Raw genomic sequence first — 25224 nt, 5'->3', positions numbered from 1 at the left:
TTTGGGTTGAAGGGACCTTAAAGTCTACCTCATTTCACTCCTGCCATGAGCAGCAACACCTTCCACTAGACCAGGTTACTCCAAGCCCTGTCCAACCTGGCACGGAACACTTCCAGGGAGAAGCAGCCACAGCTCCTCTGGATATCCATTCCACTCCCTCACCACTCTCACAGGGAAGAATTTCTCCCCAATATCCCATCTAACCCTACTCTGTCAGTTTGAAGCCATCCCCCCTTGTCCTGTCACTTCAGGCCCTTGTGAATGGTCTCTCTCCACCTTTCCTGCAGGCTCCTTTCAGGTACTGAAAAGCCACAATTAGGTCACCCCAGAGCTTCTCTCCTGCAGGCTGAACAACCCCAGCTCCCACAGCCTTTCCTCTCAGGAGAGGTGCTTCAGCCCTCTAATCAGCTTGGTTTCACCACAGTTTTTGTTTTCAGCTTTGGAAGAACAAGAAAATGAAAAGATCTTACACGTACACATAAGAGATCTGCCTGCCCAGAGAGATGAACCCTCCTGGGCAAGTGCAGGCATCACTGAGGGCAGCAGGCAGGGAGCCACTGAACAAATGAGCACAACGTGACGCTCTTCCTCTCCCCTCACACGGGATGAAAAGCCAGTGTGGAAGTGGAAAATGGGTTATTTATAAGGCAGCTGGCATCACATTGTTTGCGTCCTGCAGACTTTGATGGTTCTGATGAGACAAATGGGAGTGAACTGCTCCTACACCACATGACTTCCTTCGTGCTTCCTGTGGCATTTCCAAGAGGGAAACTCCTATTTCCCAGAGCATTCCAGTCCCCGTGTCCCCACCAGTTAGTCAGCATGGTGCTCCTCCTCAGACAGCAAAGAGCAGCAGGTCCAGCATGCCAGGGGCTTGGTGCCACCACCCCTGTGCTGGGGTCAGGGAAGGTGAGCATGCCATGTCCCACAGCAGCCCAGATGTTGACCACGATGGAGCACAGCCGGAGGAAGAGACTGTTGTGCCAAGGAGCTGACAGACAGCACTTCCAGTCCCACCTTTGGGAAGGTGAGGCCATGCTCCTGGAAAGCCCTGTGGTCACAGCAGGTGGCTGGAACACAAGGAATGGGCTCAAAAAATTATAAACTAAACTGGGTTTTGAGGAGCTTAAGGCAAAAATACCCCCCAGTCTTGTTTTCCGGGGGAAATACAACTTCCATTGGAAATAAGTTTTAGCCAGAACTGGAAAAGCCTCACCATCAATTCCCCTCACCACTCTCTGCAATTACAACACAGGCCAAGTATTTTCTTGTTTACTAGTGAGGGAATGCTGAGGAATGTCGTCTTGACAAAATTAAAGATTCAGTCACATCTTGGCCAACTTGCCTAACCCTAATTTGATCACCGTGGTGATTCACAGCTTTGCCATCTCGAGGCAAGGGAAACTCCAAAGCTGATGAACAACTTTTTGGAGCACCTTGAAGCAGCATTAAAAGAAAGTCTGGTCAGAAGCCAAAGGAGGCACACATATAGGATACATTCCAGCAAAGCATCAGGCATTAGCAAAGCATCAGTGTGTTCCCATCAGGGAAGCTTTAAGAGGCAGGATACCCATCTGCCACTTCCAGCTACATTATTAGGAATGCATTAAGAAAAACATGGAGAAGAAAACTGCATTAATTAGTGCATTGTTTAGAGAAGAAACAGGAATGGCATTTAGCTTAACTCTTGTTTAACCCTCTCCTGCAGCAAAAACTCAAGACACTCAGAGAAAAATGTATAAACTGACATCACCTGAGGCCCCCCACTTCAAAACATGGGAATGAAGAAAATCAAAATATATTCCCCTCCTTCCAAAGCACTGCCCAGCACAGCACACAGTGCTCTCCCCAAGAGTGGCTGCTGCACAGTCACATCCATCACAAACAGCCTCACAGGACAAACTTAACTCTTAAGACTTTACAGCTCTGTGCAGACATTATCCAACATAAACAAGTCCTCCAGAAGAGTAAGTGCATCTATGCCACTTAAAAAAACCAATGGGACAAAATCTGTTTTGCACAACACTGCAAACTAACAATAAAAGCTAACAGCAAAAATATCAGTAAATACGAAACCTCTAAATTCAGATTAAATTGCAATTAACCCTAAGAGGTAGGAGTATATTTAATTTTAAGTTAGTCTTCAGTGTATAGGTCAAGGTCCACAGACTCATGATCCCAAATTTCTCTTCCTACCTCTAATCCTTCAAGATGTCAAACTTCAGCTGCAAGCCTCTCTGCCCCCACAGTAACTGGAAAGAAAGACAGCAAGATTCCTCTGTAAAAGTTGTTTCCGCTTTTAAACATTTCCCAAAAATCTCAGTAAATGGATTTGCTCTTCATAGCCAGAGCTGAAACTGCAGCAAACACCTTTGCTCTGCCAACCCAACGGGCTTGCAGCAGCCGCACCACACCAATAATCCAAATTATCCTTCAACACCTCCAGCTCTCCAGTCTGAAGTTACATTTTTTCCAAATTACTGCACAAGCCAGGCAGTGCCAGGGCAGCCTACCACCCCTCACTCGCCTGGCTCTGCTCAGGGAGCCTTACAAAAGCGCCTTGGTTTAGTTTTTGGGGAACACCCAATTTTCTGCACCTGCTCTGCTTTAATTATTGACTAGGCGAGGAGCTCCTGATTAAAATGCAAGGCAAGTCTGGCACACAACCTCAGCTTCTGATCATCTCCCGCAGATACAGTTGGAAGAGAAAACCCAAATTCACTGCCACAGCTCAAGAATTAAAAGAAAGGGTGGATCAGTTTCACTTGGGGCACTTAAATTCAGCAAGGAAAATACTTTTTGTACCCTTGCAACTAAAAACTCTCACAACATCTGAAATTTTAAACCACAGTTTTAGGTTCACACACAGTGAGAAGGTTTAAAAGCTTCCTTTCAATTGTACTGTGTTTTTACAAGCCATTTCTGCCAGAGTAAACTTAACAGGTAATTACAGGTCTGACCTCCTTCTATTGCACAAATATGCCTTTGGAAACAAGGTGGATAAATATTTGCCCAATACGAGAAGACAACTCCAAGAGGAACCATTCCAGTTTATCAACTCTGTGATTCATGTTGATACAAGCTTTATTCTCTATTTAAGGAACAAGATAACGCTTAGGAAGTGCATCTGCCCAAATTATGCTTCACAGATCCGCCATGGGCCACCCTAAACAGGGGCACAGCCAGACCTCAGGTCACACCCAGACAAGAGCCATCAGCAAGACAGGGAGGGAACCTCCACCCCAAATATTGACCCTTGCTCAACCACCAAGGTACCTCTGAGCAGCAGCCAGGCTGAAGAGGAAACATGAGTAAAACATTGCTGGTAATGTGACTAAAGCAGCGCTGGGGTTGAGCTGTGGAACATCCCCTTCCTCCCCTTTGGAACTGGGGAGATGATTATGGAAGGCCAAAGGAGCTGAAAACAAAATGAGAGCACTCCACCTGCCCCTCAGCCTTATCCTGAAATCCCAATCCCAGATGCTCCTGTTTTCTGCCCGTACCAAGAGAACTTGGGAAAACAAGGTGGTGGCAGCCACAGGCACCAAGAGCCATCCAGGAAGAAGGCACAAAAATCAGACAGGATGATTGTGTCCCAAGCCACATAGACCTTGGGTCCCCCAAACCCAAGCTGTTTATGCATCACACTGACTCACATGAGTGCAGGGACAATGCCATGGGAATTGTTTACAGTGTCAAGGTCGTTTCATAGAATTAAAGGAAATGTCAAGAGATAACACCCACAGTTCTGAAGGTACAACTAATCCTAACCTTGTAGGAAGCTATTTCTCCCTGAGTTGCTCCCCTCTCTTGCAGGGACAACCCTTCACACATTCCCAGATTCCTCATTTCACCTCATTCCCTTCATCCTGTGTCTGTAGAGCACCAGCAGCAGTGTGGTACACAAAAATTATGGTGTATAAACACAAATATTAAACTGTTTCTCTGTGCACCTTGGGTTTGAAATCAGGGATTTTTTTCTTGTGCTGAATTCCCATGTCAAAAAGCTTGTGGAAGGTGCTGACTCCTTTGCTGTGAGAATTATCCCCTGAGGTCCCAGGAATTACAGGCTAGTGCAATGCCATCTAAATCTTATCAACAGCAGAGCTGGCTGGCCTCTGGGCACTTAAACTGGTCCAAAATCCCCAGTGGCCCCTTGGCTATAGCAGCCCCCACATCCTCTGGGTGCCTTCTTTGAGACAGCCCAGACACTTTGTCATTAGCAGCCCTGAAGCCTGCTTCTGTAGTAAATGAGCTCTTTGGATCTTCCAAAACAATTCTCACCTTCCTCAAGGGAACAGAAAATAAAAATAAAACCTCACCAAAAAAAAAAAAAAAAAAAAAAAAATCTGCACTTCTTAACAAGATCAGCCTTTAAAAACAAAAAAATAGAGAATCAAAGCTTGGAAAAGAAAAGCTGACTTATCCTTTAATAACAGAACTTTCCTGTATTTATGGAGATTTCTGGTTTGGCACAAAACCATCTGCTCATTTAGTGGGTGTTATAAGCATCACTTCTACACCCTGGCAATGCTGAAACCAAGAGGCCTGGTTTAGTGGTAAATGAGCAGAGAAAAACATTTTCCCTGACTCTGAAACCCAAATTCTCGTTCTCACTGGGGTGTAGGGCTTCACCTCTGCACTGCACGTGGTCATCTTTGGCCACAGCGTTTTGTGCTGCTGGAGCTTGCCCTGGCAGTGACAACACCAACCCTGCTCCAGCCCCCTCAAACCCTGCCTGCAGGTCTGTGCCCAGCAGGAAAACAGCCAGGCTGCAATGGCCACAGCCAGTGACTGAGCATGCACTATGGCTCTTCTGCCCTCCTTACAGGATCATTTTGGCTCCTGGGTTTTCCTGACAATTGTTACCTTGCAATTTATTCCACTGCTTAAAACCAAGCCAGAGATAATGCCTTTTAAGCATCCCACCCCACTTGTGTTTAGAGCAACCACCACAGGCTATCGTGGATGCAAAATGTGATTTTCAAGCCAGAACTAATTATTCTCTGCAAATATGAATGTCCCCATCACAGAATGACCTCATCTCACTCAGATGGTGGCAGATTCTTGGTGCCAGGAAGGTGTGACAAGGGAAGTCTCCTTTTAAACTCGTCCTTGTTCCTCAGTTCTTTTCCTAAACATCTCTTTGGGGATGGGCTTAAGGGATCCTTGCTGTGGAGGAGTAAATGGCTTCAGGAGGCAACAGGGTGTTCATTGTCAAACTCATTAAAAAAAAAATAACCCAGCACTGCTGCAACACACTGCCCCAGACACCACCTCCCAACATGAACTCTAGGAAGCCTGATCAATACTTTATCCTGAAAAGGAACATAAGAAAAAGCCCTGAACAGGGCAAGGGTGCCAGACTGACACACATAATCCCATTAGAGTTATCCAGAGCACTCAGTTTGCTCAGTATCTGAGAGATAACAGGATTAACTTCATGTTCAACATAATTTCAGCCTAATAATTGCGGAATCACTCCTACAGGGTAATGTCACTGATTCAGCAGGGGATTCCCATCACCCCCCCACGACTCCCAGCCTTGAAAGCCCCTTCATTAGCGTCAGCATCTTAAGTTAATTACTTGGAGAGATTTTCCTTTCCTCTCCCAAAGCAAAATGTAACTTAACCCCTGCAACCTACAGCGCTTGGGCAGAACAAACTCCTGCCTTCCCTGCAGGAAGGGACCCTGTTTACTTTCCTAATCACCACTTCAGTTTCCAAGAGTTAATGTTAAGACCAAAGAGCTGGAGGGGAGAAGGGCAGGTTTTTTCATCATTTGGGTTGAATTTCAACAAAAAAAAACATGACAAAGGCTGGTTACAGTCCTCTCAAAGATCAAGGTTCAGTCCCAGTTCCCTGCGAGCAGAGCTACAGCCAGCCAGGATCACCACAGAGCCTCCAGGAACAATTTTCCTTGCCAAGTCATAACTTGCTGCTCACCTCACCTTGGAAACGAGTCCCTCAGTGCAGTGGGGCTGGGAAGGAAAGGGGAAGCACAGAAAGCAAAGGGTACACAGAGCTGCTTCTGACTGTGCAGGGGAACAGAGCACAGGAACTGGGATGTGTTTTATAAGGCAGTTTTTCATGGAGTGCAGAACACTGTTACATTCTACCTTTCAAGTGCAGCGGGAGGCTGTGCTACCCCAATTAGGCCAGTGTTGTTATGCTGGCACTGACCCTCACATGGTGCCCAATCAGACCCCACTGCACTGCCTAGGAAAGCCAATGTCCACAGCCACTGCTTGGACCATCATGGTTTGTCTCTTCTACCCCCGAAAAAGGGGAGGGAGGGGAGGGGGAAGATCTCCTACAGAAATGCAACTCACAAAATTCTAGAATGGTCTGAGTTGAAAGGGACCTTCAAACTCGCCTCGTTCCACTTCCTGCCACAGTCCACTATCCCAGGGTGCTCCAAGCCCTGTTCAACCTGGCTTTGGACACTTGCAGGGATGGGGCAGCCACAGCTTCTCTGGGCAACCTGTGCCAGGGCCTCCCCTCCCTCACAGGGAACAACCCTTCCCAACATTGCAGCCAACCATGCCCCTGGCAGCGGGAAGCCATTCCCTCTGTCCTGTCTCCCTGTCCTGTCCCCAGGGTCCCCTGCCCCCTGTCCCCCTGTCCTGCCCCCAGGGTCCCCCTGTCCCCCCTGTCCTGTCCCCAGGGTCCCCCTGCCCCTTGTCCCCCTGTCCTGCCCCCAGGGTCCCCTGTCCCTTGTCCCCAGGGTCCCCCTGTCCCTTGTCCCCAGGGTCCCCTGTCCCTTGTCCCCAGGGTCCCCTGTCCCCCCATCCCTTGTCCCCAGGGTCCCCCTGTCCCCCCTGTCCCTTGTCCCCAGGGTCCCCCGGTCCCCCTGTCCCCCCTGTCCCTTGTCCCCAGGGTCCCCTACCCCTTGTCCCCCTGTTGTGTCCCCAGGGTCCCCCTGTCCCTTGTCCCCAGGGTCCCCTGTCCCCCCATCCCTTGTCCCCAGGGTCCCCCTGTCCCCCCTGTCCCTTGTCCCCAGGGTCCCCTACCCCTTGTCCCCCTGTTGTGTCCCCAGGGTCCCCCTGTTGTGTCCCCAGGGTCCCCTGCCCCCTGTCCCCCCTGTCCTGTCCCCAGGGTCCCCTGTCCCTTGTCCCCAGGGTCCCCTGTCCCCCTGTCCTGTCCCCAGGGTCCCCTGCCCCCTGTCCCCCCTGTCCTGTCCCCAGGGTCCCCTGTCCCTTGTCCCCAGGGTCCCCTGTCCCCCTGTCCTGTCCCCAGGGTCCCCTGTCCCCCTGTCCCCTTGTCCTGTCCCCTGTCCCCCTGTCCTGTCCCCAGGGTCCCCTGCCCCTTGTCCCCCTGTCCTGTCCCCAGGGTCCCCTGCCCCTTGTCCCCCTGTCCCTTGTCCCCAGGGTCCCCAGGGTCCCCTGTCCCCCTGTCCCTTGTCCCCAGGGTCCCCCTGTCCCCTTGTCCCCAGGGTCCCCCGGCTCCTCCAGCCCAGCCCGCCCTGGGCCGGTCCCGCGCGCCCTCTGGCGGCCACAGCGCAGCTCTGCAGCCGCCGGACCCCGCGGGACACACCGGGCGCAGGGACGGGAACAGAGCAGGGAACAAGGGACAGGACAGGAGGAAACCGTCAAGTTGTGCCAGAGGAGGTTTAGGTTGGATGTTGGGGAAAACTCTTCCTCAGAGGGCTGTCAGTCCCTGGCACAGCTGCTCAGGCCGTGGTGCAGTCCCCATCCCTGCCGGGTTTAAAAGCCACGTGGATGTGGCACTTGAGGACAAGGGTTAGTGGTGCCCTGGCAGAGCTGGGGGAATGGCTGGACTTGAGGATCTTGGCAGGCTTTTCCAACCTGAAGGATTCTGGATTCTGTGGTAACAAAACTGCACAGCTGAGTTACACCAATGTACAAAGCTCTACCTTCCACAGCCTTCAGACCAGCTCGAACACACACCAGAATCCACAGCAGAGCCTGCATCTGCAAAGCTCAGCTCAGCACCTGCACAGCCTGAGCACCCTCAGGCTGAACAGATCGGTACAAGGAATTTAGCAACTCCTACAAATGTGATTCTTCATGTGCCAGGGAATACAAATTGATCATAACCCAGACAGTAAATCCTTTTGAAATCTTAAAATCTCTGCCTCACAAAATGAGACAAACTCAGGCTGGGCTGAAGAGCCATGTTCTGCCTAAGCAAGTCAAGGTTATCCACTCGTTCCACACAGCTGGATGGGTCCAACCTGTAAAAAAGCCACCAATATCTCTGGTTTCTTGTTTGTTTCAGGATACAAAAGACACCTTCAGCAGTCAGAGCCAGGGCTCCTTTCCAAGACAAAGGAGAGCGAAGCAGATAAAGTGGTGATGTCAGCAGTGACAACATCCAAATGTTCACACTGGGACTGCACCTCAGGACCAGCCTGAGGGCCTGGGAGTAGCTTTGTCCAGCCAACAGCTCAGCTAACACTGGCAGCCACAGCTCACAAAGGCAGCAAGATAATGAGAACATTCGGTATTTTGTTTTTAAAGGGCCAGGTTTGCCACTCAACCTGGACACATTGCTCCTGTGTGAAGAAACAGTAACAACAAAAATCACATTTATACTAAATCTGCTTGTCCCCGGTTCCAGGCAGGCTCCTCTTCTACTCCCAAACCCAATAACATCAGCTACTAAAATCCCTGGACGGAATTTACAGGCAGTGTTCCAGGAGCAAGGTGAATTTAAGGTCCAACAAGTTAAAAAAGAAAACTAGCAACTCTGGAAACCTGCTGCCCTGCTCCATGCCCTACTTACTGAGCCACAGGAACTCCACACACTGTTTCACAGCTAATCACCCTGAATTGCCCAGAGGATTGACTGCTTGTCCTAAAAGGTCTTATCTCTTCACACAAGGAATAAGATTGTTCAGTTCTGTCATGAAGTACATCAGCAAAGACATTTCTCACTCAACATCAGCCTTTGCCACTATCTTGCTCCAACCAGCCTGGAGGCATCTCCATCCCAGCACATCCACAGCCGAGGCAGGAAACCACAAAACCAGCAGAATTAACCTCTGCTTTCCCCCAGCCAGAGATATGGGTACAAGCTACACTGCCAGCTCCACCAGTCTGGCTTAAACTGAGACCTCAGAGCCCTGGCAGGGCCTGAAGGGGCTCCAGGAGAGCTGCAGAGGGACTGGGGACAAGGATGGAGGAACAGGAGATGGGAATGGCTCCCACTGCCAGAGGGCAGGGCTGGATGGGATATTGGGAACTGGAATTCTTCCCTGGGAGGGTGGGCAGGCCCTGGCACAGGGTGCCCAGAGCAGCTGGGGCTGCCCCTGCATCCCTGGCAGTGCCCAAGGCCAGGCTGGACAGGCCGTGAAGAAACCTGGGACAGTGAAGGGTGTGCACCCATGGCCCTCCCAGCCCAAACTACTCAGTGACTCCATAATGGTTTGGAATCTCCGAGCATCTGAAGCTGTAGCTCTGATTTTTGGGGATAAAGATGGGAATCAGGCAGCCAGCCATGCATCCTGCTGGGAAAAAGCAGCAGAGCTGGTGGGATAAGAACCAAGTATTCATGTTTTCAGCTCTTTCCTCTACTCAGACTATATTTGGAGTCCAAGTCTCCAGAAGCAGCAGATTCATGTCACACTGGTTTCTTTCTGAGGCATGTAACTCAGCTTAGATGCTAAAACAAATTACTTCTTTGCTTGCACAAAGGTGAAGGACTTGAAGAGTATTTCCTATTTTTAGAAGGAAAAAAATTGGGAAAAAAGTAGCACAGCAGGAGATAAAGAGGATGAAAGTCAAAGAGGATGAAAGTCAGCATGGAATAAAGCAGTAGCTGCAGAAGATTCTTAAAGCATCCATGAACTTAGTACTTCAGGAGCTTTCTAAAAAAGCAGCTTTGGGTCACAGCCTGCACGTGCAAAGGCTACTTCACTAATTTCACAGTTGTCCCACAGAGATTTAGACCTTTTAGGGACTTACAAGTTCATATCTGAATACCTGCAGAAGAAGTGTGTAAGCATAGGCAGAAACTGTCAGAGTGCACAGTACAGGAGGTCAAAGGACCCACCAGCAAACACCTTCCACGAAAAGGCATTCCATGCTGCTCTGAACCTGTTCATTAATGATTGCTCATTACTGGGCAAGTGAACTGCAGGTCTGCTTCCACCGTAGGCTGATCCAGCACGGCAGCAGAGCTTCCAAGGAACCATGAGCAATAAGGTGAGACTTCCCCTGCCAAGCACAAAGCTTCCACTTCAATATTTTGCTTTTTAGATCCCCCAGACTTACAGACAGATGAAATACGAGATAGAACACAATCCTAGATAGAACACACCCCCCCAAATTTACTGCAGAGAACTGACGTAAAATCATGGAATCTCAGAATGGGTTGGGTTGGAAGGGACCTCAAAGTTCATCCAATTCCACCCTATGCCATGGGCAGGGACACCTTCCACTAGACCAGATTGCTCCAAGCCCCATCCAAACTGGCCTGAAATACTTCCAGGGATGGGGCAGCCACAGCTTCTCTGAGATATCCATTCCAGTTCCTCACCACCCTCACAGGGAAGAATTTCTTCCCAATATTCAATCAAACCCATCCTCCTTCAGTTTAAGGTCACATGTGGGAACCTAACATACCCTCACTTACTCAGGGCCATGTCCCAAAGCTGACCAGAAGTTCCTGTGTATTCTTCTCTACACTTAACTCAAGGCAGGGTTGTGAGCAAATTTCAAGCTGCATACCTGTTCTAGAATACCATGTATGGACAGCTCTGAAACTTCACTGCAGCTGCCTGGAGACCTGGCTTCCACTCGTCCTCAGGGATGAGCATGAATTAAAATCTGAAGACAACAGCAAATTTCATTTTTAATTAGCCAGGGCAGCCAGCCAAGGAAGGCTCCCCCACCCACCCATGGCTGGTGAAGACTGACAGCTCAGAAGGATTTACGCTTCCCTGTGCATTCCCAGTGGCCATTCCAAGCACACCAGCTCAAACAAGCGCCAGCCATGCAGCATTGTGAGTGCAGTTAATATCCAACCAGGAAGGACAGCAATGCATACAAAGCACCAGGCTTGAAGGGAACAAAGGGCACCGACTTGGACTTCAGCACAGCTCCATCTTACCTCATCTCCGGGATCAACCCAGCAGTCCTGAGCTTAGCACTTGGAGAATGGATATCCATAAAAGCAAAGGAATTTCAAGGAAATTATTTAAAGATCCATCTATTTACTCTGTCTTTAATACAGGGCTCTTGGCTTCCAGCACTAAGGAGGTAAAGCTTCGTGACCAACCATGGGTGGTGTCTGTGCATGCAGAGATTCAGGACAGATCCTCCATCCTAAACTGGCACCGCTCAAGTGGTTCAGAGGGAAAGGGGAAGTAACTTCAGTAAAGTTGGCAAAATACAAACAGAACATATGGCTTTCCACATCCCAGGCCACCAGCACTCATCAAAACACTCAGAAACCTCAGAAGGCTCCAGCTCTGTGTCTCACTGATCTAGCCAAAAAATGGGGTTCAACTGCCTGTGAAAGGGACAGAAAGCTTTGTGATGGGAACAGAGGTGGCTGGTGGCAGTCCCAGCACAGGCCAAGTCCTGGTGAATGAGAAGAGCTCACTGACCACAGAATGGCTGGGGATGAGAGGCACCTTGAGTATCTTGTTCCACTAGACCAGGCTGCTCAGAGCCTCATCCAACCTGGCCCAGATGTTGCTCAAAGCCACCCCAGCAATCAAAGCTCTAGAGACTGAACAATGGCCCTGCTCTGCTGTGTCCCAGGGCTCACTAGGAGCTGCCACCTCCACAGGCACTGCTCCAGCCCCAGCTGCCAGTGCCACACTCATTTCACCTTCCACCTCCTCCACAACTCATCTTCTGGAATCAGTTTGCCATGAGCAAATCAGAAGGGAAAGCAATAACCAGAGATTAAATGTGCACCTTACAGCCTGACAAAGAGGGGGCACAGCAGTTCTTGCCACCAGGACTACAAGCACAATATACTTTTATGCAGGAGCTCTTGGCTTGCAGATGATTTAACCAGGCCACTGGGCTCCAACACACCAGCCCTGTATGAAGCCAAAACCTGGCCTTCATCTGCCTCACCAAGCATTCTGCCCTGCTGACAAGTACAACCATTCCCAAAGCTTTCAGGATAGCATCACCTGACTGCACAGAACCTAGAAATATTATTTACAAGTTAGAATCACCAACTGCAGTATCACAGTCCAGAAGATGTGAGGCCAATATGCTGCATGGATACTGGCTTCCCACAGTGCAGGCAAGAGCTTTCATGCAAATCTCATGTCAATGGCAGTGAAAAAATGGGCATTTAACTCCTTTCCTGTAGCCATTTTAGGCAAACAGATGGAAGAGCTCTTCAAGGCAATCTCCAAGCAAAAAATCTGTGAGTTTTAGTTACAACCATATCCTTGCATCAGTTAAACCTACCAGTAATGAATTTGATTGCTTCAGGGCAAGCACTACACACTGCCTAAAGCAGGAGATTTAAATTTTAATTTAAAAAAAATTAAGTATCCTGTATCTTCTGCAACACAGAACAGCCTAAAGGAATAAATACAGAATGGGAACAACCAGAAGCTGATCCTCCTTTATGCCTTGCCCTGTGCCTTGTTCAAATCAACTCATTGCTTCTGGCCTCTTCCTTATTAAGAAAGGGGATGTTGCCTGCTTTCAAGAACTTGGGATAGCCAAGAGACCAGTATTCCAGGTTTCACAGATGGGAGATTCCAAAAAAGATCTTCCATATGTACAGAGCTTCAGTCAGATCTGGTCCACACCACAGTACAAATGCAGCTGATGCATCTGCCAAACTACATTATTTTCTAGTCACCTTCTACACTTGAAATGAAGACACCAAGTTTAAAGTAATCAGGCTCTTTATGATGCTAAGCCAAGGAGGACAGGCCAGGTCCATAATCTGTGGTAAGAGCTCTAAGACCATACTCACCAGCGTTCTCTTCCATTCCTCTTGTACACTAGGGTCCAGAGAAATTCCTACAAAAACAGGAAACAAAGTCACCACACAAATTAAAATTCCAAGTGTGCACTAAGCTCAGATTTAGTTTTATTTCTCTATCAGCTCTGCTCAGCCTACACAAAACCAGTGTGGAGGGAACCTAGAGCAGAAATCCTGCCCCAAACTAGGAAGAGTGTGACATTGTCACCCCTCTTTGAAGGCATCAGAAGCTTCTAATCACACACGTGCTGTGATGGAAAGAAAAGAGAAACAAAATTAAGGTGACATAATTACAAGGCATCAATATTTGTTCCCAGGGAAAACATTCCACATCTGCCTCTTCAGGAAGGGATGTGCCTGCTGTAAAAAGAACAGCCTACTGCTTATCTAGCAAAGGCAGCACAGCAAGCACATGCACAGGAAGTATTTCAGATGTCACACAGCATCAAGGCACTTCTGAACATACTGGGGTGGGGAGAACACAAAAAAAAAAAAGGAACCAGGATTTTAGTAGAAAAGCCTTTTTTTTTTCTGGGGAAAGTTCTGAAATGAGATGCCAGGGGAACTAAGTTTGGGGAAATCACGATGTGTCTTGATTTTTACAGATTCTGCAGCACAGTAAAAACAGGCTCACTATTTTGGAAAAAGGGAGGTTCTGTCCTCAAAATCTTGCAGTTCAAACTTAGACAATCACAACTGGACATGTCAGCAGGAACAGCATGGGGTGACTGGGGAAGACCTACAAAATAAGGTTGTTCCAGTGCCAAGGAGTCAAAGCCAGCCTTTATCCACAGCCCACTTCAGCCTAACGTTTTCCTCACGAATCCCAGGCCAGCTCATCACTTTTGGTCCCAGCAGCAAAGCACAGTTTGGTGGCTTTAGTTTAACATCAGATCAGTTTGTCATCTCCACGTGACAACTTGCTGACTGTGCAGCATGTGCTCAGCTTGTTCAGGAGCACTGGAGCATCCCAGGGCTGCAGTGTCAGCTGCAATGTCACCATCCATGCAAGCTCTGCAGTGGGGCTTTTCAGCTTTGCTTTGCTCAGCTGTGTGGGGAAAAATGCTTCTTTGGATCAGACCACCATGCTCCAGGCTACTTCTCTCTGATGCAGCTCAAATTCCAATGCAGTGATGTTCTTGGAATGGAAGGGGGAAACAACTCAACAGAGCCATTAAACCCTCAAAACATAATTGGGGATCACAGCTTTAAACAGCTTCTGGGCAGCTAACAGTGGATCAAGAACATCAGAGGGTTCTGATTTCAGAGGCAGACAAGCTGCTCAGGAAACACCCTCAATCCCTACAGTCTAATCCATTAACACTTAAAATACAGCTTTCACATGCATTTGGATGCATGGTTTGGTGCATCCACGTGCTGCATCAAGTACACCATTTGCAAGAACTGGAATGAATGAACTGCAGAGTAATTTAGGCTGGAAAAGCCCTCCAAGATGATTGAGTCCAACCATTAACCCCTGTCCTCAAGTGCCGCACCCACATGTTTTTGAACACTTCCAGGAATGGTGACTCCAACACTGCTCTGAGCAGCCTGTGCCACGGCTTGACAATCCTTTTGGGAATAAATTTTCCCTGATATCCAACCCAGAACTTCCTGACACAACTTGAGGCTGTTTTCTCTTTTGCTGTGCCTTACTCCCTAGGTGCAGAGCCTGACCCTCATCTGCTCCAGTCTCCTGGAGGAATGCTCCCCCACGGAAAGCAGAAGAGCCACCACCATCCCTGCCTGCCCTTTCCAGCACGCCCTTCTGGGAGAGGAAAGCAGAAGGGAAACTGAAACTGCCACCCCAAGGCCTACTTGAACCTCAGCACAAACGACAGCAGCGCTCCCACTGCTCCCAGGGAGAGGGGTTTCACTTGCCCTCCAAGGGCACTGCTGCACAGGCTGTGCTGAGCTCTGCACTACAAGGGGCACGTTTGTGCCTGGAACACCAATCCTGGCAGCCAGCACTGCTGGACACTCAGTGTGCACACCCGAGACATCTGTCACCGCCTGACAGCACAGCTGGGAGCACCTCAGCCTGGGCTGGGAGGATCTTCTGAGCACAACACTAAATCCGCAGGATCTGGTTAGCAACAGAACAAGCACAAAGGCACACGGGAAAGAAAAGCGATGCCAGGGTAGAGGAAGAAGGAGCAAAGTCCTCACTCCTGCAGCATTGCCTGCACTAAGAACAGGCACTTCTCACCAAAGAAATGGATTAAGCAGTGCAGATCCTGCTGCCAGCACTAACTACGAGTGGCTAATTGGAAAGCTGGATTCTGGAATAACATTTGAGATAACCCACTCCACAGAAAAGAAATTTGCTTTTATCCCCGACAGTCACAGGTTTCCCAGATACCTACTTCTGAGAAAACTTTGCTTTTTCATTTCCTCTAGCACAACATGCCACAGCTCCTCTGAATATTCATGTCCTCTGAGTGCCCTACATTCCCTGGGCCTGACAGCTGTGTGAAATTCCTGTTCCTGAGAGCCCTGTTGCCAGCAGAGCTCAGGACTCTCCCCTGCTCCTCTGGTACTCTGGCCACCACAGCAGCAGAACCACGGTCTTTGTCTGCCTCGAGACTTCAAACACTCTACAGCTTTTTCCCCAGCTCTTTGTACCACTCTAAGAATATATTCCTGTTCCATTGACCCGGCTCTGAACTCCTGCAGAAAGGCGATGGCTTCTTTCCAGCTAGGCAGCTAATCCACACACAATAGAAAATGACTGTTTCACAGCAATGCTGGAGTGTTTGGTACCCTATTCCTTCAGTCTTCACACACTCCCTGTGCACAGGGAATTCTGTCTTTCCCAGCTCTGCCCATGTGCTCTGTCACATTCTCCCCCAGCAATGCAAACCAGCCCAATTCCAGATTTTGGATCTCCTCCCATGCCCTCCTATACCCATTCCCTGCACCAGCATGGATCCAGCTGCTCTGGGAACAGTCAAAGCTGGCCCAGATGCACACCAAGCATCTCCAGAGGAGTGGGCTGGGGATGACAGGACCACAAAGCCGCACACCGAGGTGCCAAAGCTGCACACCAAGGTGCTGCTGTTTGTTCCAGCCTTGGGCAATCCACATCCATGAGCTCTACTGAATACCCCTTTACAGCTTCCCCCTTTCCTCACTGTCTCATTCTCAGCAATCCTTACCCAGACCTCTGGAACATTAAGCATTCCGTTTCCTTCAGAATGAAGCTCATTAGCTGGACCACTCTGTCCTTGCTGCTCATCTCCTCCAGTAACACGAACAGCTTCCTTCAAAAGACTACTACAGCACGATTCCAAAAGTCCAGTTAATACCTAAGCCAATGTTGGTTGTTTTTCCCAACTGAAGTAGAAAACTGACAACTCTTCCAAGCAGAAGTGGCACATTACTTCTCCACAGTGGCTGCCAACAGGCTTGCCTTAGGCATGGAAACCGTTTCCATGCTGGCTCAGCTCTAAATCACCATTCCAGAGAGGGACATGACAGCAGCTGGGCAGCTACTACAGGGCTTTTCCTGTAATGAGACACAAAACCCAAGGCTGTCTTGGAAAAAAACACATGTGAAGAGAAAGGATGCTCTTGTAACTGTTTGGAACTATATCCACCAGTTGGAGGGAAAGGGAAGGGTTAACACACACCTATGGCTTGAGGAACATAGTCCTGCATTAATACAGACCATGACCCATGAAATTAAACAAGCTCACCTGACAACTCCCAGATAATTATTCATTTTGACCTAATATGGTGCTAGTAACAGCCAATAAACAAATATTATTTGTTGCTCATTCTGTCCCTTCAGCCCTTTGCTTTACACTACTTAAAAAAATGACATTTCTGCCCAGAAGACTCCCACTGGGGCAGATGACAAGAGCCCAGCAAAGGGTTGATGCTGCCCATAATAGCTCACCATCATAACAAGAAAAAGCAGACACCAGGAATAAGGCCAGCTGGGAGATGGCAGCCAGGCACAGAGCAGCCTCTGCTTCATCACTCAGAGAATGTCCTGAGTCTTCCTCCCTGACTTGCCAACCTCCACTCAAATCCAAGCCACCAGGACTCTCCCCAGCTGCAAATGCTTCTCAAGGACCAGACTCACCAACCCTCCCCAACTACCCCGTGGATCTGGCTGCCCATTCCTCTTTATAAAGGCAATTTCAAAAACAAAATCATTTTATTCTCTCACCAATAATTACTCCTTCCAGGAAGACAGATGAGCGGATTTTTGCAAAGCTGAGATAACTCCACCTAATGCCATGGGTCTGTTGGCCATGAAGCTCCATCAGCTCCTCAGGGGGAGGGCTAAAGAAACTCATTTCATCTGCCAGCGGTAAGATTAAGAGCATGGTAAACAATATTAAAATGCTGTTCTGCAAAGCAGAATACTTCAACAGCACCAAAGTATTCTCCCAAAGGAGAGATTACAGCACGGGTGCACAACTGGAGTTTAAGTATTACAAGGGAAATTCTTAAAAAGCCTAAATAGATCAACCATGCCAAATGCCCTAGTGCAGATTACAAGACAAGGTGTAAGGGTATGATTAACCTCTTGTTGGATAGAGTGGTACAAAGGGGAAGAGATGCATAAGCCCCTTTTCAAGTCAGTGGATGCCAAAAAACTCATATATTTTTCTGACTCCATCTAAAAACAAACCAGCTCCACCTAGAAGTCTTGGTTTGCTCATATGGTTTGAACATCATTTGCTGGTTTCTGCAAACTGCTGGAACTACAAATGCTGGTTTCAAAATCCTCTGAGCAGCCTCGGCTGACCCAGTTTGTTCTGCACTAATCACACACTGAGCAGTGGATAGGTCAATTGGAGGGAAATCAGAATATTCCTCCTCAGTAAAACCACACAGATTAAACCTAGTAGTTCTGCAGCCTAATGTGGCAACATGCCAATTAACAGGGTGCACCACTAATTAACAGCCCAGCATTTCCCTCTCTTTCCAAGGACCCCAACACTACAAGCATTTTTGCACTTGTTGGGAAGCAATGGCTTTGAGCAGGAGCACTGCAGCTGGTTACACAAGGAATGGGTTTTGTGGAAGAAGTGGAAAAATCAGACATTAGCATAACAACTCTATGTGCAATTTAAAAGAAAATTGGAATAACCAGGACTGAAAACCTCAATACAGTTCATATTACAGTCAATGAAACCAGTGGCTTTTTGTCACAGATTGAACATTTGATAAGTGGCTCCCCATGCAAACAGCAAATGTTTTCCAGCAGCTCAGTAGCTGCCTGTGGGTGGCACAGTAATATAAGGTTACCAGGGAGGAACTGGGAAGGGAAGGGAGCTGCATCCTGCGGGGCTGTGCCATGGGGAGGGCGAGCGGCTTTTTCCAACACCTGGGCAAAAGTAAACCCTAAAAGTACTCACAGACATGCTGTGCAGAACAATGGAGTGAGACTCCAGACCCTGTATTGTTTCTGCTCTAGCAAAGAATCTCTGGGGTTGGAAAAGATCTCCAGGATCACGGGTCCAACCTGTGACCAATGACCACCTTGTCAACCAGAGCAGAGTGCCACATCCAGTTGTTCCTGAGCACCTCCAGGGATGGCTGGACACTGGACTAGGCCCTTTGTTTATACATGCCTCAGTTTCCCCCATCTGGACAAGATTAACTTCTTCTGTAAACCAATTCAAATGCAAATTAAAACTTGCAATACTCAATTTCCTAGAAACTTTCACCTTATGTAGGCCTCCACAGTAGCACGTGGGCACTTTATTCATCTCACAAACCAAACACAGCAAGTTCTTCCATAGTTCTATTTGAAACAGACCATACAGAGTCTGAAAAAGCCACCCTAGCCTCTCCCAGGTGTTTCAGTTCACTGAAAGAACCGTATTCACCAAACCTTGAACAAAAAGCCAGCATCCTATAAGCACCAGCCCCCAGTGACAAATGCTCTTTCCATTTAGCTCTCAGTATGGGAGACACTTTAATTCGCCTCCAGACCTGCTTACAGCTGATCCACCACTCTGGAGGTGCAGATACATGCAGAGAAAAAACTGGTATTAATAGAGCAAACCAGCTCCCCTCTTCACTGTCCTTAAAGTGGCTGAAGGGCTTGTCTTGGACCAAAATTACCTTCTTGATAAAAGCAGAGGGTAAAATTACAGCAGAATGGCCCATTCATGCAGAGGACAGATGCTCTTATTACTGTGGAAGCTGACACAGGAGTAGGAGGATCCAAAGGGAGCTAGCAAGGCTATTCTGTGATCAACTGCTTGATATAATGAAATCCAGGAGATTAAAGAAGTTCTGGATGCCCACAAGACCATTTTGCACAGTGGGACTTAAGGAACCAGCTCTACCAGCACCTGCTTCAGCAAAGCAAAAAACAACATCTGAAATGCAGAGCTAAATTGCCCACAATCTAAGCTGTACTTTCTGTTTCTCCCTCTTTCCAAAATGCAGAAGATGACAAACCAAATTCTTGACTACACAAATCCCTCTTAGGATGAACTTTATCACTGCTGAAGCCACTGGGGCATCACCAGTTCGCTATAAAAACACCAGCTGGGCCTCTGCAAACCCAGACCTCAGCCCAATCACAAGGCCCATATAAATTAATTAGTGCAGCAACTGAAAGCACAGAGGAGATGGGGAAATACCCCAAGTACAAGTCACCTTTCAGAGAAGGTTATATAAGTGCCTGCCTGCCCTGAAGGATCCAAAGGAGCTCGTTTGGATATATCCAAGCAAACTCTCATCCTGGACCCACTGCTATGGAGAGCAGCTCAGCACTGTGGGCCGCACGTATTAGATGAGCTATAATAATCTGTGTCAGTTCGGTAGCACACCCCCAAAAGGCACAAAATAACAGGGTTACTTATTTACTTCTGGCTTCTGGGGTAAAATTCAAACCACCTCTGCCTTCATTTTGCGGTTTCCATTTCCATTGAACTTTGAATAAAAACTTAGCAGCTGAGTACTCACTCAGTGCTGTGGTCATGCCCCTGTAATTATGACTCGATAGACAATTTCATTTGCAACCACCATTTCCTCCCCGGAACGAGGCCAGTTTTAGTCTCAGCCACTGCAGAACCCGTCTGAAAAGTGTTTCTTTTCGCCTCTATTTAAAAAGTGAGAGTAATGGGCTTAACCACCATCAAAGCACTAAAATGAATTTGCTAGAAAGCTCACCTGAACTCCCAAAAATCCTGCAACAGCAGAGCTGAATTTGCAATCCTGCCATAAGGGTCTTTCCCAAAGCACCCTGAATGTCCAACTGCTTCCTGAGATAAACAGCCCACAGGGTTTGTGCAATCAGATTAAACTCCATGCCTTCCCTGCTGCACGTTCCAGCACATAAACCAGGCATCTCTAATCAAATTCCACAAAGGCAGTCCAACTTTCCCACTTGAAAAAATATGAGATAAGATACAGAAAACCTATGCTGTGTAGGTGTCGTTGTCAACTCACAGAGTCAACACTTTTTAACTGGGAACAGCTCACCTGTTTGAAATTAAAGCGCTTTCTGAATCAACACTCTGGAATTACATCACTGAATCTATAGAAGCATTACATTTCACCTTTTGAAGCAGACTTTGCCAAGCAGTTCAGGTAGTTTGAAATTCAGTTGTAGTCTTATTTTTTTCTTTCACAGACTCATGAGTATAATTTCTAATTATTTCTAATTAAGATATCAAATTTCCTTGAAGAAGCCCTCCTCAGGCAATTATTTTCTTGCAAAGCTCCAGCTTTAATAAAAAGGTGCCCAGGCTTTAACTAGGACAGCAGAGAAGTTAATTCCCACTACTGATCTGGCAAAGTCTTCATAACATAAGTGTAGAGAGCGAGGCATCCCATTGTGAAAATAAGCTCATAAAGCTTCTGAATGAGAACATTTTCTTAAAAACAAAAAAATATCTCTTGTAGTTCTCATGGTTGTGCACAAAGTTTATGAAGCAGCAACACTGATTGCCTGGGGATGGTGCTTAGTGCAGCCATCTGACCTACTGGGCCCAAGTTGATTTTAATCTCAGGTGGAAGTTGTGCCTTTCCTAGTGCTCTTACAAATGCTTTCAGGCAGGGACACAGACGTGAAAGGGTTTGGCTTGGAAGGGCCTTTAAAATCATCTAATTCCAACCTTCCTGCCATAGGCAGAGATCTTCCACTAGACTGTGTTGCTCAGCACATGGTCACTCATCTTTTAGGTTTTGGTCTGATATACTCCTCCAAATAATCTTTAATTAAATCTTAAGTGGGATAATCTTAAAGACAGTAATCTCCTGGAACTCCTCCAAGAACAGGAATGTTTCAGCTCTCTTCTCTCATCACTACTCTAACTTTCCATTAGAAATGACATTTTCCAGCCAACACATTTAGCTGCATTAAGAGCTCAACAAAACTATCAGGGCTTCTTTCCAGCCACAAAAGGACCTTCCACAGTAACAATGGTTGAAAAAACACCCAGCTGAAGCGACAAATCTCTCCCCGTGCCCTGCAGGCAGGCTAGCTGACCTGGGCCAGGAAGGCAACCAGGAAAAAAAGCTCTTCTCCAGCTGTGCAAATTAAATCAAGGGAATCATTATAACACCAAGGAGCAGAGAGGAATTTAAAATTAGAGAAAACATCAACGTCTCAAACATTCTCGAGGCACAGGAGCCGAGGAAATGCTGTGGGATGGGCTGTACTAGCAGGAAGGGTGCTGGACCTGGCTCTGCACACCCAGCATGAGGAGCCCTGGCTCACAAGCACAGGATCCTCCACAAGACATGCCCTTGGAGCACTCCAGGTACATCCAGGAGCTCCCAGCCCTTCCCTGTGCAGGAACCAGAGATCTGAGAGCAGCTGACAGCAGCCAAAACCAGCCTGGTGCAGAAGCAGCTGGCCTGAACACAGCTCAGTTCCTCGATTTGTTTGTCACATGGGCCACAACCAGTTGGTGGGGAATAAGGGAAGGGAGTGAACACACAGGAGCTGCTCAGCAGCCACAGCACTTCTGGAAGTTTACACAGCTGCAGCCCCACTCAGGGACTGGGACTGGGCTGGGGAGACATCGAGTCAGGCTTCCCAACACCAAACAGCCTTGAAAAATCTGACAGAATCACAGATCCTGCCCACTCCTCCATCCCTTTCCCACTGCAAACACCACAGGAAAGGTGCCACCCTTATCCCTCCATGCTGTTTGAGCCAGGTTGATCACCAGGCCATGAGTATCCATCCTGCATAATCTCAGAGCATCTGTGACAAACCAAGATTGTTTACTCATATTTACAAGATTATTTGAGTTCTCTGCTACAAAACTATTCTTAAACTCCTCCAGTACACCTAGAAGCAAAAACCTAAAGCACCAACTGATCCCACAGCACCAGGATTTGTCAGCCCTAGGTTTTGAAATATGCAGGACCTCGCTGATCATAACTCAAGGGCAGGCACTACCCAGGAATTCCAGTTTAACCAGTTCCACGCTTTCTACCCCTCATTCCTCCCACTTTCTTGGAACAACAGACAGCAACAAAACCCTGCCCCAACCTATACTGGAATAAACAATTCATTGGGATGAAAAGCCACCTGCTCCCCACACACAGTTAAAAGCATTTCCAAATTCCAGCTCTCTCCCAGCCAGCACAGATGGACACACCAGGCACACAGACACCCGCTCTGCTTCCAGCACAGCCTTTGTCCTGCTGAGACACAAAGCCCGGTGGCAGAGGCTGCCTCCATCAGAGCTGTTTTGTTAAGGGATCATGACATAAACCAGCAATCCTCCAGCCACAAAAGCAGTTCAGACTCGCTCCTAGCACACTTAAATTGCAATCTGCTAAAACACACAGGCACTCTCTGGCTTTTGGGGACCACATCCCTCCACTGGCAGATCACATCCTGAGAGCTGACTAATGTATCACCTGCCCCACATGTCCCCAGATGATTAAATTTAACATGTAACAGCTCAGTCTTCACCAGAGATTTTCCCTTTCTTGCACACCCTTCTTCTGCCCAGAGTGATTCTGCAGGAAGTAAATAACCCCTTTCCAAAGGAAGCGATAGCCCTGAGAGCAGGCAATGAAACATTAAGATGGAGCCTGAATTCTGCCTTGCTCACCCCTGCTGGACCTGCCCTGTAATCCCTCCAGCGTGGTGGCATTTAGGGCAGCCTGGGATTCGCAGCAAATGGAGGCCTGGCCACCAGAGACTGCTGAATACTCACTAGACATTGCTGCCTTTGCCAAGACAAAATCAGCACAGAGGCTGTTCCTGCAGCGCACACCGAGCTCCAAAAGCACCAGACACTGACATCTCCTTCCCTGCTTGTGGCTGCTGTGCTGCTCAGCCAGTCTGCAGAACGCTTCCATTAGGAACTGGCTACCCACAGGACAGACTCCTGCTGTGGTTAATCACTGTCCCTGCAGACAAAGGCAGAGCTGGTGTTCCACAGCCTCCTACCCACACTGCACTGCCCTGCTGCCACTCTCTCCCTCTTGGCAGCACAAGGGGAAGAGTTTCTGAGCACAGTGATCACCTTGCCCAAGACCAATTCTCCCAGTCCCCTCAAGTGTACAGGGATCTCTATGCACAAGATTCATTCATCCTACCAGAACAGCTCAGGAACTGCTTCTGTCATCTTTTGCCTTTCAACTTAGCTTTCTTTGAAAACAAATGCTAATATCCTTTATAAAAAATCCAAATCTGATCCAAAACCAGACACATCACTGGAATGAATCACACAGCGTTATTAATTCTCCCGCCCATCAAAACAGAAATGTCTCACCTTGCAAAGCAACTGTAGTGGTTGCCCAGGCTCACAGAAATCTGTCCCATCTGTTAAAAATCTGGGTGCACTAAATGAGACTATTTGACAAGCACTCTGCTGAAAGGCAGCAAACATTTCACCCCACAATGGCTGCTTCAAACCTAGACAGTGATTACAGGTAGCTGAGCTAGGTTCCTATCAGCCAGCACAAACACAGCCTTCCAAGAAAGAATTCATTTTGAAGACCGAGCTTGTAGGGACACTAAATTCCAGGATCAAGCCTGCAACTGTGAGAAAGCTTCCAAAAGTCAAGTTTGGAAGATCTCGCACTGCAAACTGCTACAATCAAAAGCAGGGAACAAAGTGTTCCTGCCTTCAACACCAACAGAAATGGCAAATAAACAGGACCTCCACTTCACCTGCACACAGCGTGCCTAACAGGCAAAGCCTCTCTGATTTCCAGCTCCAGGGGACACCCACAATGAAACAGGAGCTATGAAGGAGGAGAGAGGAATTGCACCCCCAGAACTGAGCAGCGCTGGCACCCACCTCCCCACGCACTGCACTCCCAAATGCTTTAGTGCTGCATGTATTAACCCCACACATTCACCTGGGCAAACATCAGCCTGCTGCTGCTGATCCCCATGCACGGGAAGTTCAACACAACAATCTTCAGCCAACATCTCCGACAGACTCTTGGCAAAGAACATTCCCCTCCTGCTTAATGGAGATACAATTCCAGAATTTCACAGAATTAAAGAATTTGAGCTTTCAGTACAACAGGAGCAAACCACAGTCGTATTATGAGCCAACAGGTAATATCAAACCCTGAGGGATGCGTTTGTGGAGAACACAGGAAGACTGAAGTCTACAATCACAGGTTCAATTATCTTAAATGATAATCAAAAGGTAGTAAGATAAACATTCACATCAGCATAAGGAATCCTACTCTGCATTTACTCAGCAGCACAGCAAAACATGACAGGACAAAGCAATGCTCACGGCATCATATTAAAAACAGTAATACTATTAAAATGAAAGAGCTGTTTCAGTACTCATTACATGCAGCAGAAACACAGAATAGCCTTCAATGTTATCCCCTATGAAATGACTCTGCTCAGCAAGAACACAGGAATGAATTGGCCACGACATTCATGCGAACCCGCCACGGACTGAGAGCAAACTCCACCTGCTTGTTAAAGATTTCACTGCTATAGAAACTATGATTAAATACACAGAGCCATGAATCAGCCACCTGAAATGAAGGTACGCCTCGGCAGGCACAGCAGCACCCAGCACACTGACATTTCAGCCACCACCAGCCCCAAAACTGGGACATCATGCAGAAAAACTGCTTTAGCCAGACATTTCAGCTCCCACAAACATTTCTTACCTCTGGGGCTGGTTGTTTTAGGGGCTCTCTTGGTTTGGCCAGTGCTTAGAGCTGCACATGCCCCTTACAGGAACAGCAAACAGGCTCCAAATCCATTTTGCCACAACTGGATAAAGCACCTAAAGCCAGAGCCCTGGTGCCTCTGGGCCAGCTGTGTCCCTGCACTGCAATTCCAATCAAGCCCACAGAAAAGCAGGAGGA

The 25224-nt window shown here is 48.0% G+C and overlaps 1 protein-coding gene across 18 annotated transcripts in view; it reads right to left on the bottom strand.

Annotated features, from left to right (window-relative positions):
* PHACTR4 (phosphatase and actin regulator 4) overlaps nt 1-25224 on the bottom strand; it is a 55647-nt gene that overhangs the window by 24126 nt on the left and 6297 nt on the right. For 3 of the 18 annotated variants that reach the window (XM_064398538.1, XM_064398542.1, XM_064398541.1), the window contains exon 2: nt 12922-12968. In XM_064398538.1, the coding sequence (XP_064254608.1) occupies nt 12922-12937 (16 nt within the window). In that variant the 5' untranslated portion in view covers nt 12938-12968. Of the gene's footprint in view, nt 1-2196; nt 2253-2370; nt 2446-10017; nt 10182-10694; nt 10794-11076; nt 11116-12921; nt 12969-13224; nt 16012-24240; nt 24959-25023; nt 25221-25224 lie in introns of those variants that run through there. The other 15 variants (XM_064398536.1, XM_064398530.1, XM_064398532.1 and 12 more) reach the window with 13 other exon arrangements.

Source organism: Passer domesticus, chromosome 24, assembly GCF_036417665.1.
Source record: "Passer domesticus isolate bPasDom1 chromosome 24, bPasDom1.hap1, whole genome shotgun sequence".
NCBI classification, from domain to species: domain Eukaryota; kingdom Metazoa; phylum Chordata; class Aves; order Passeriformes; family Passeridae; genus Passer; species Passer domesticus.
This window is presented reverse-complemented; position numbering and strand designations above follow the sequence as displayed.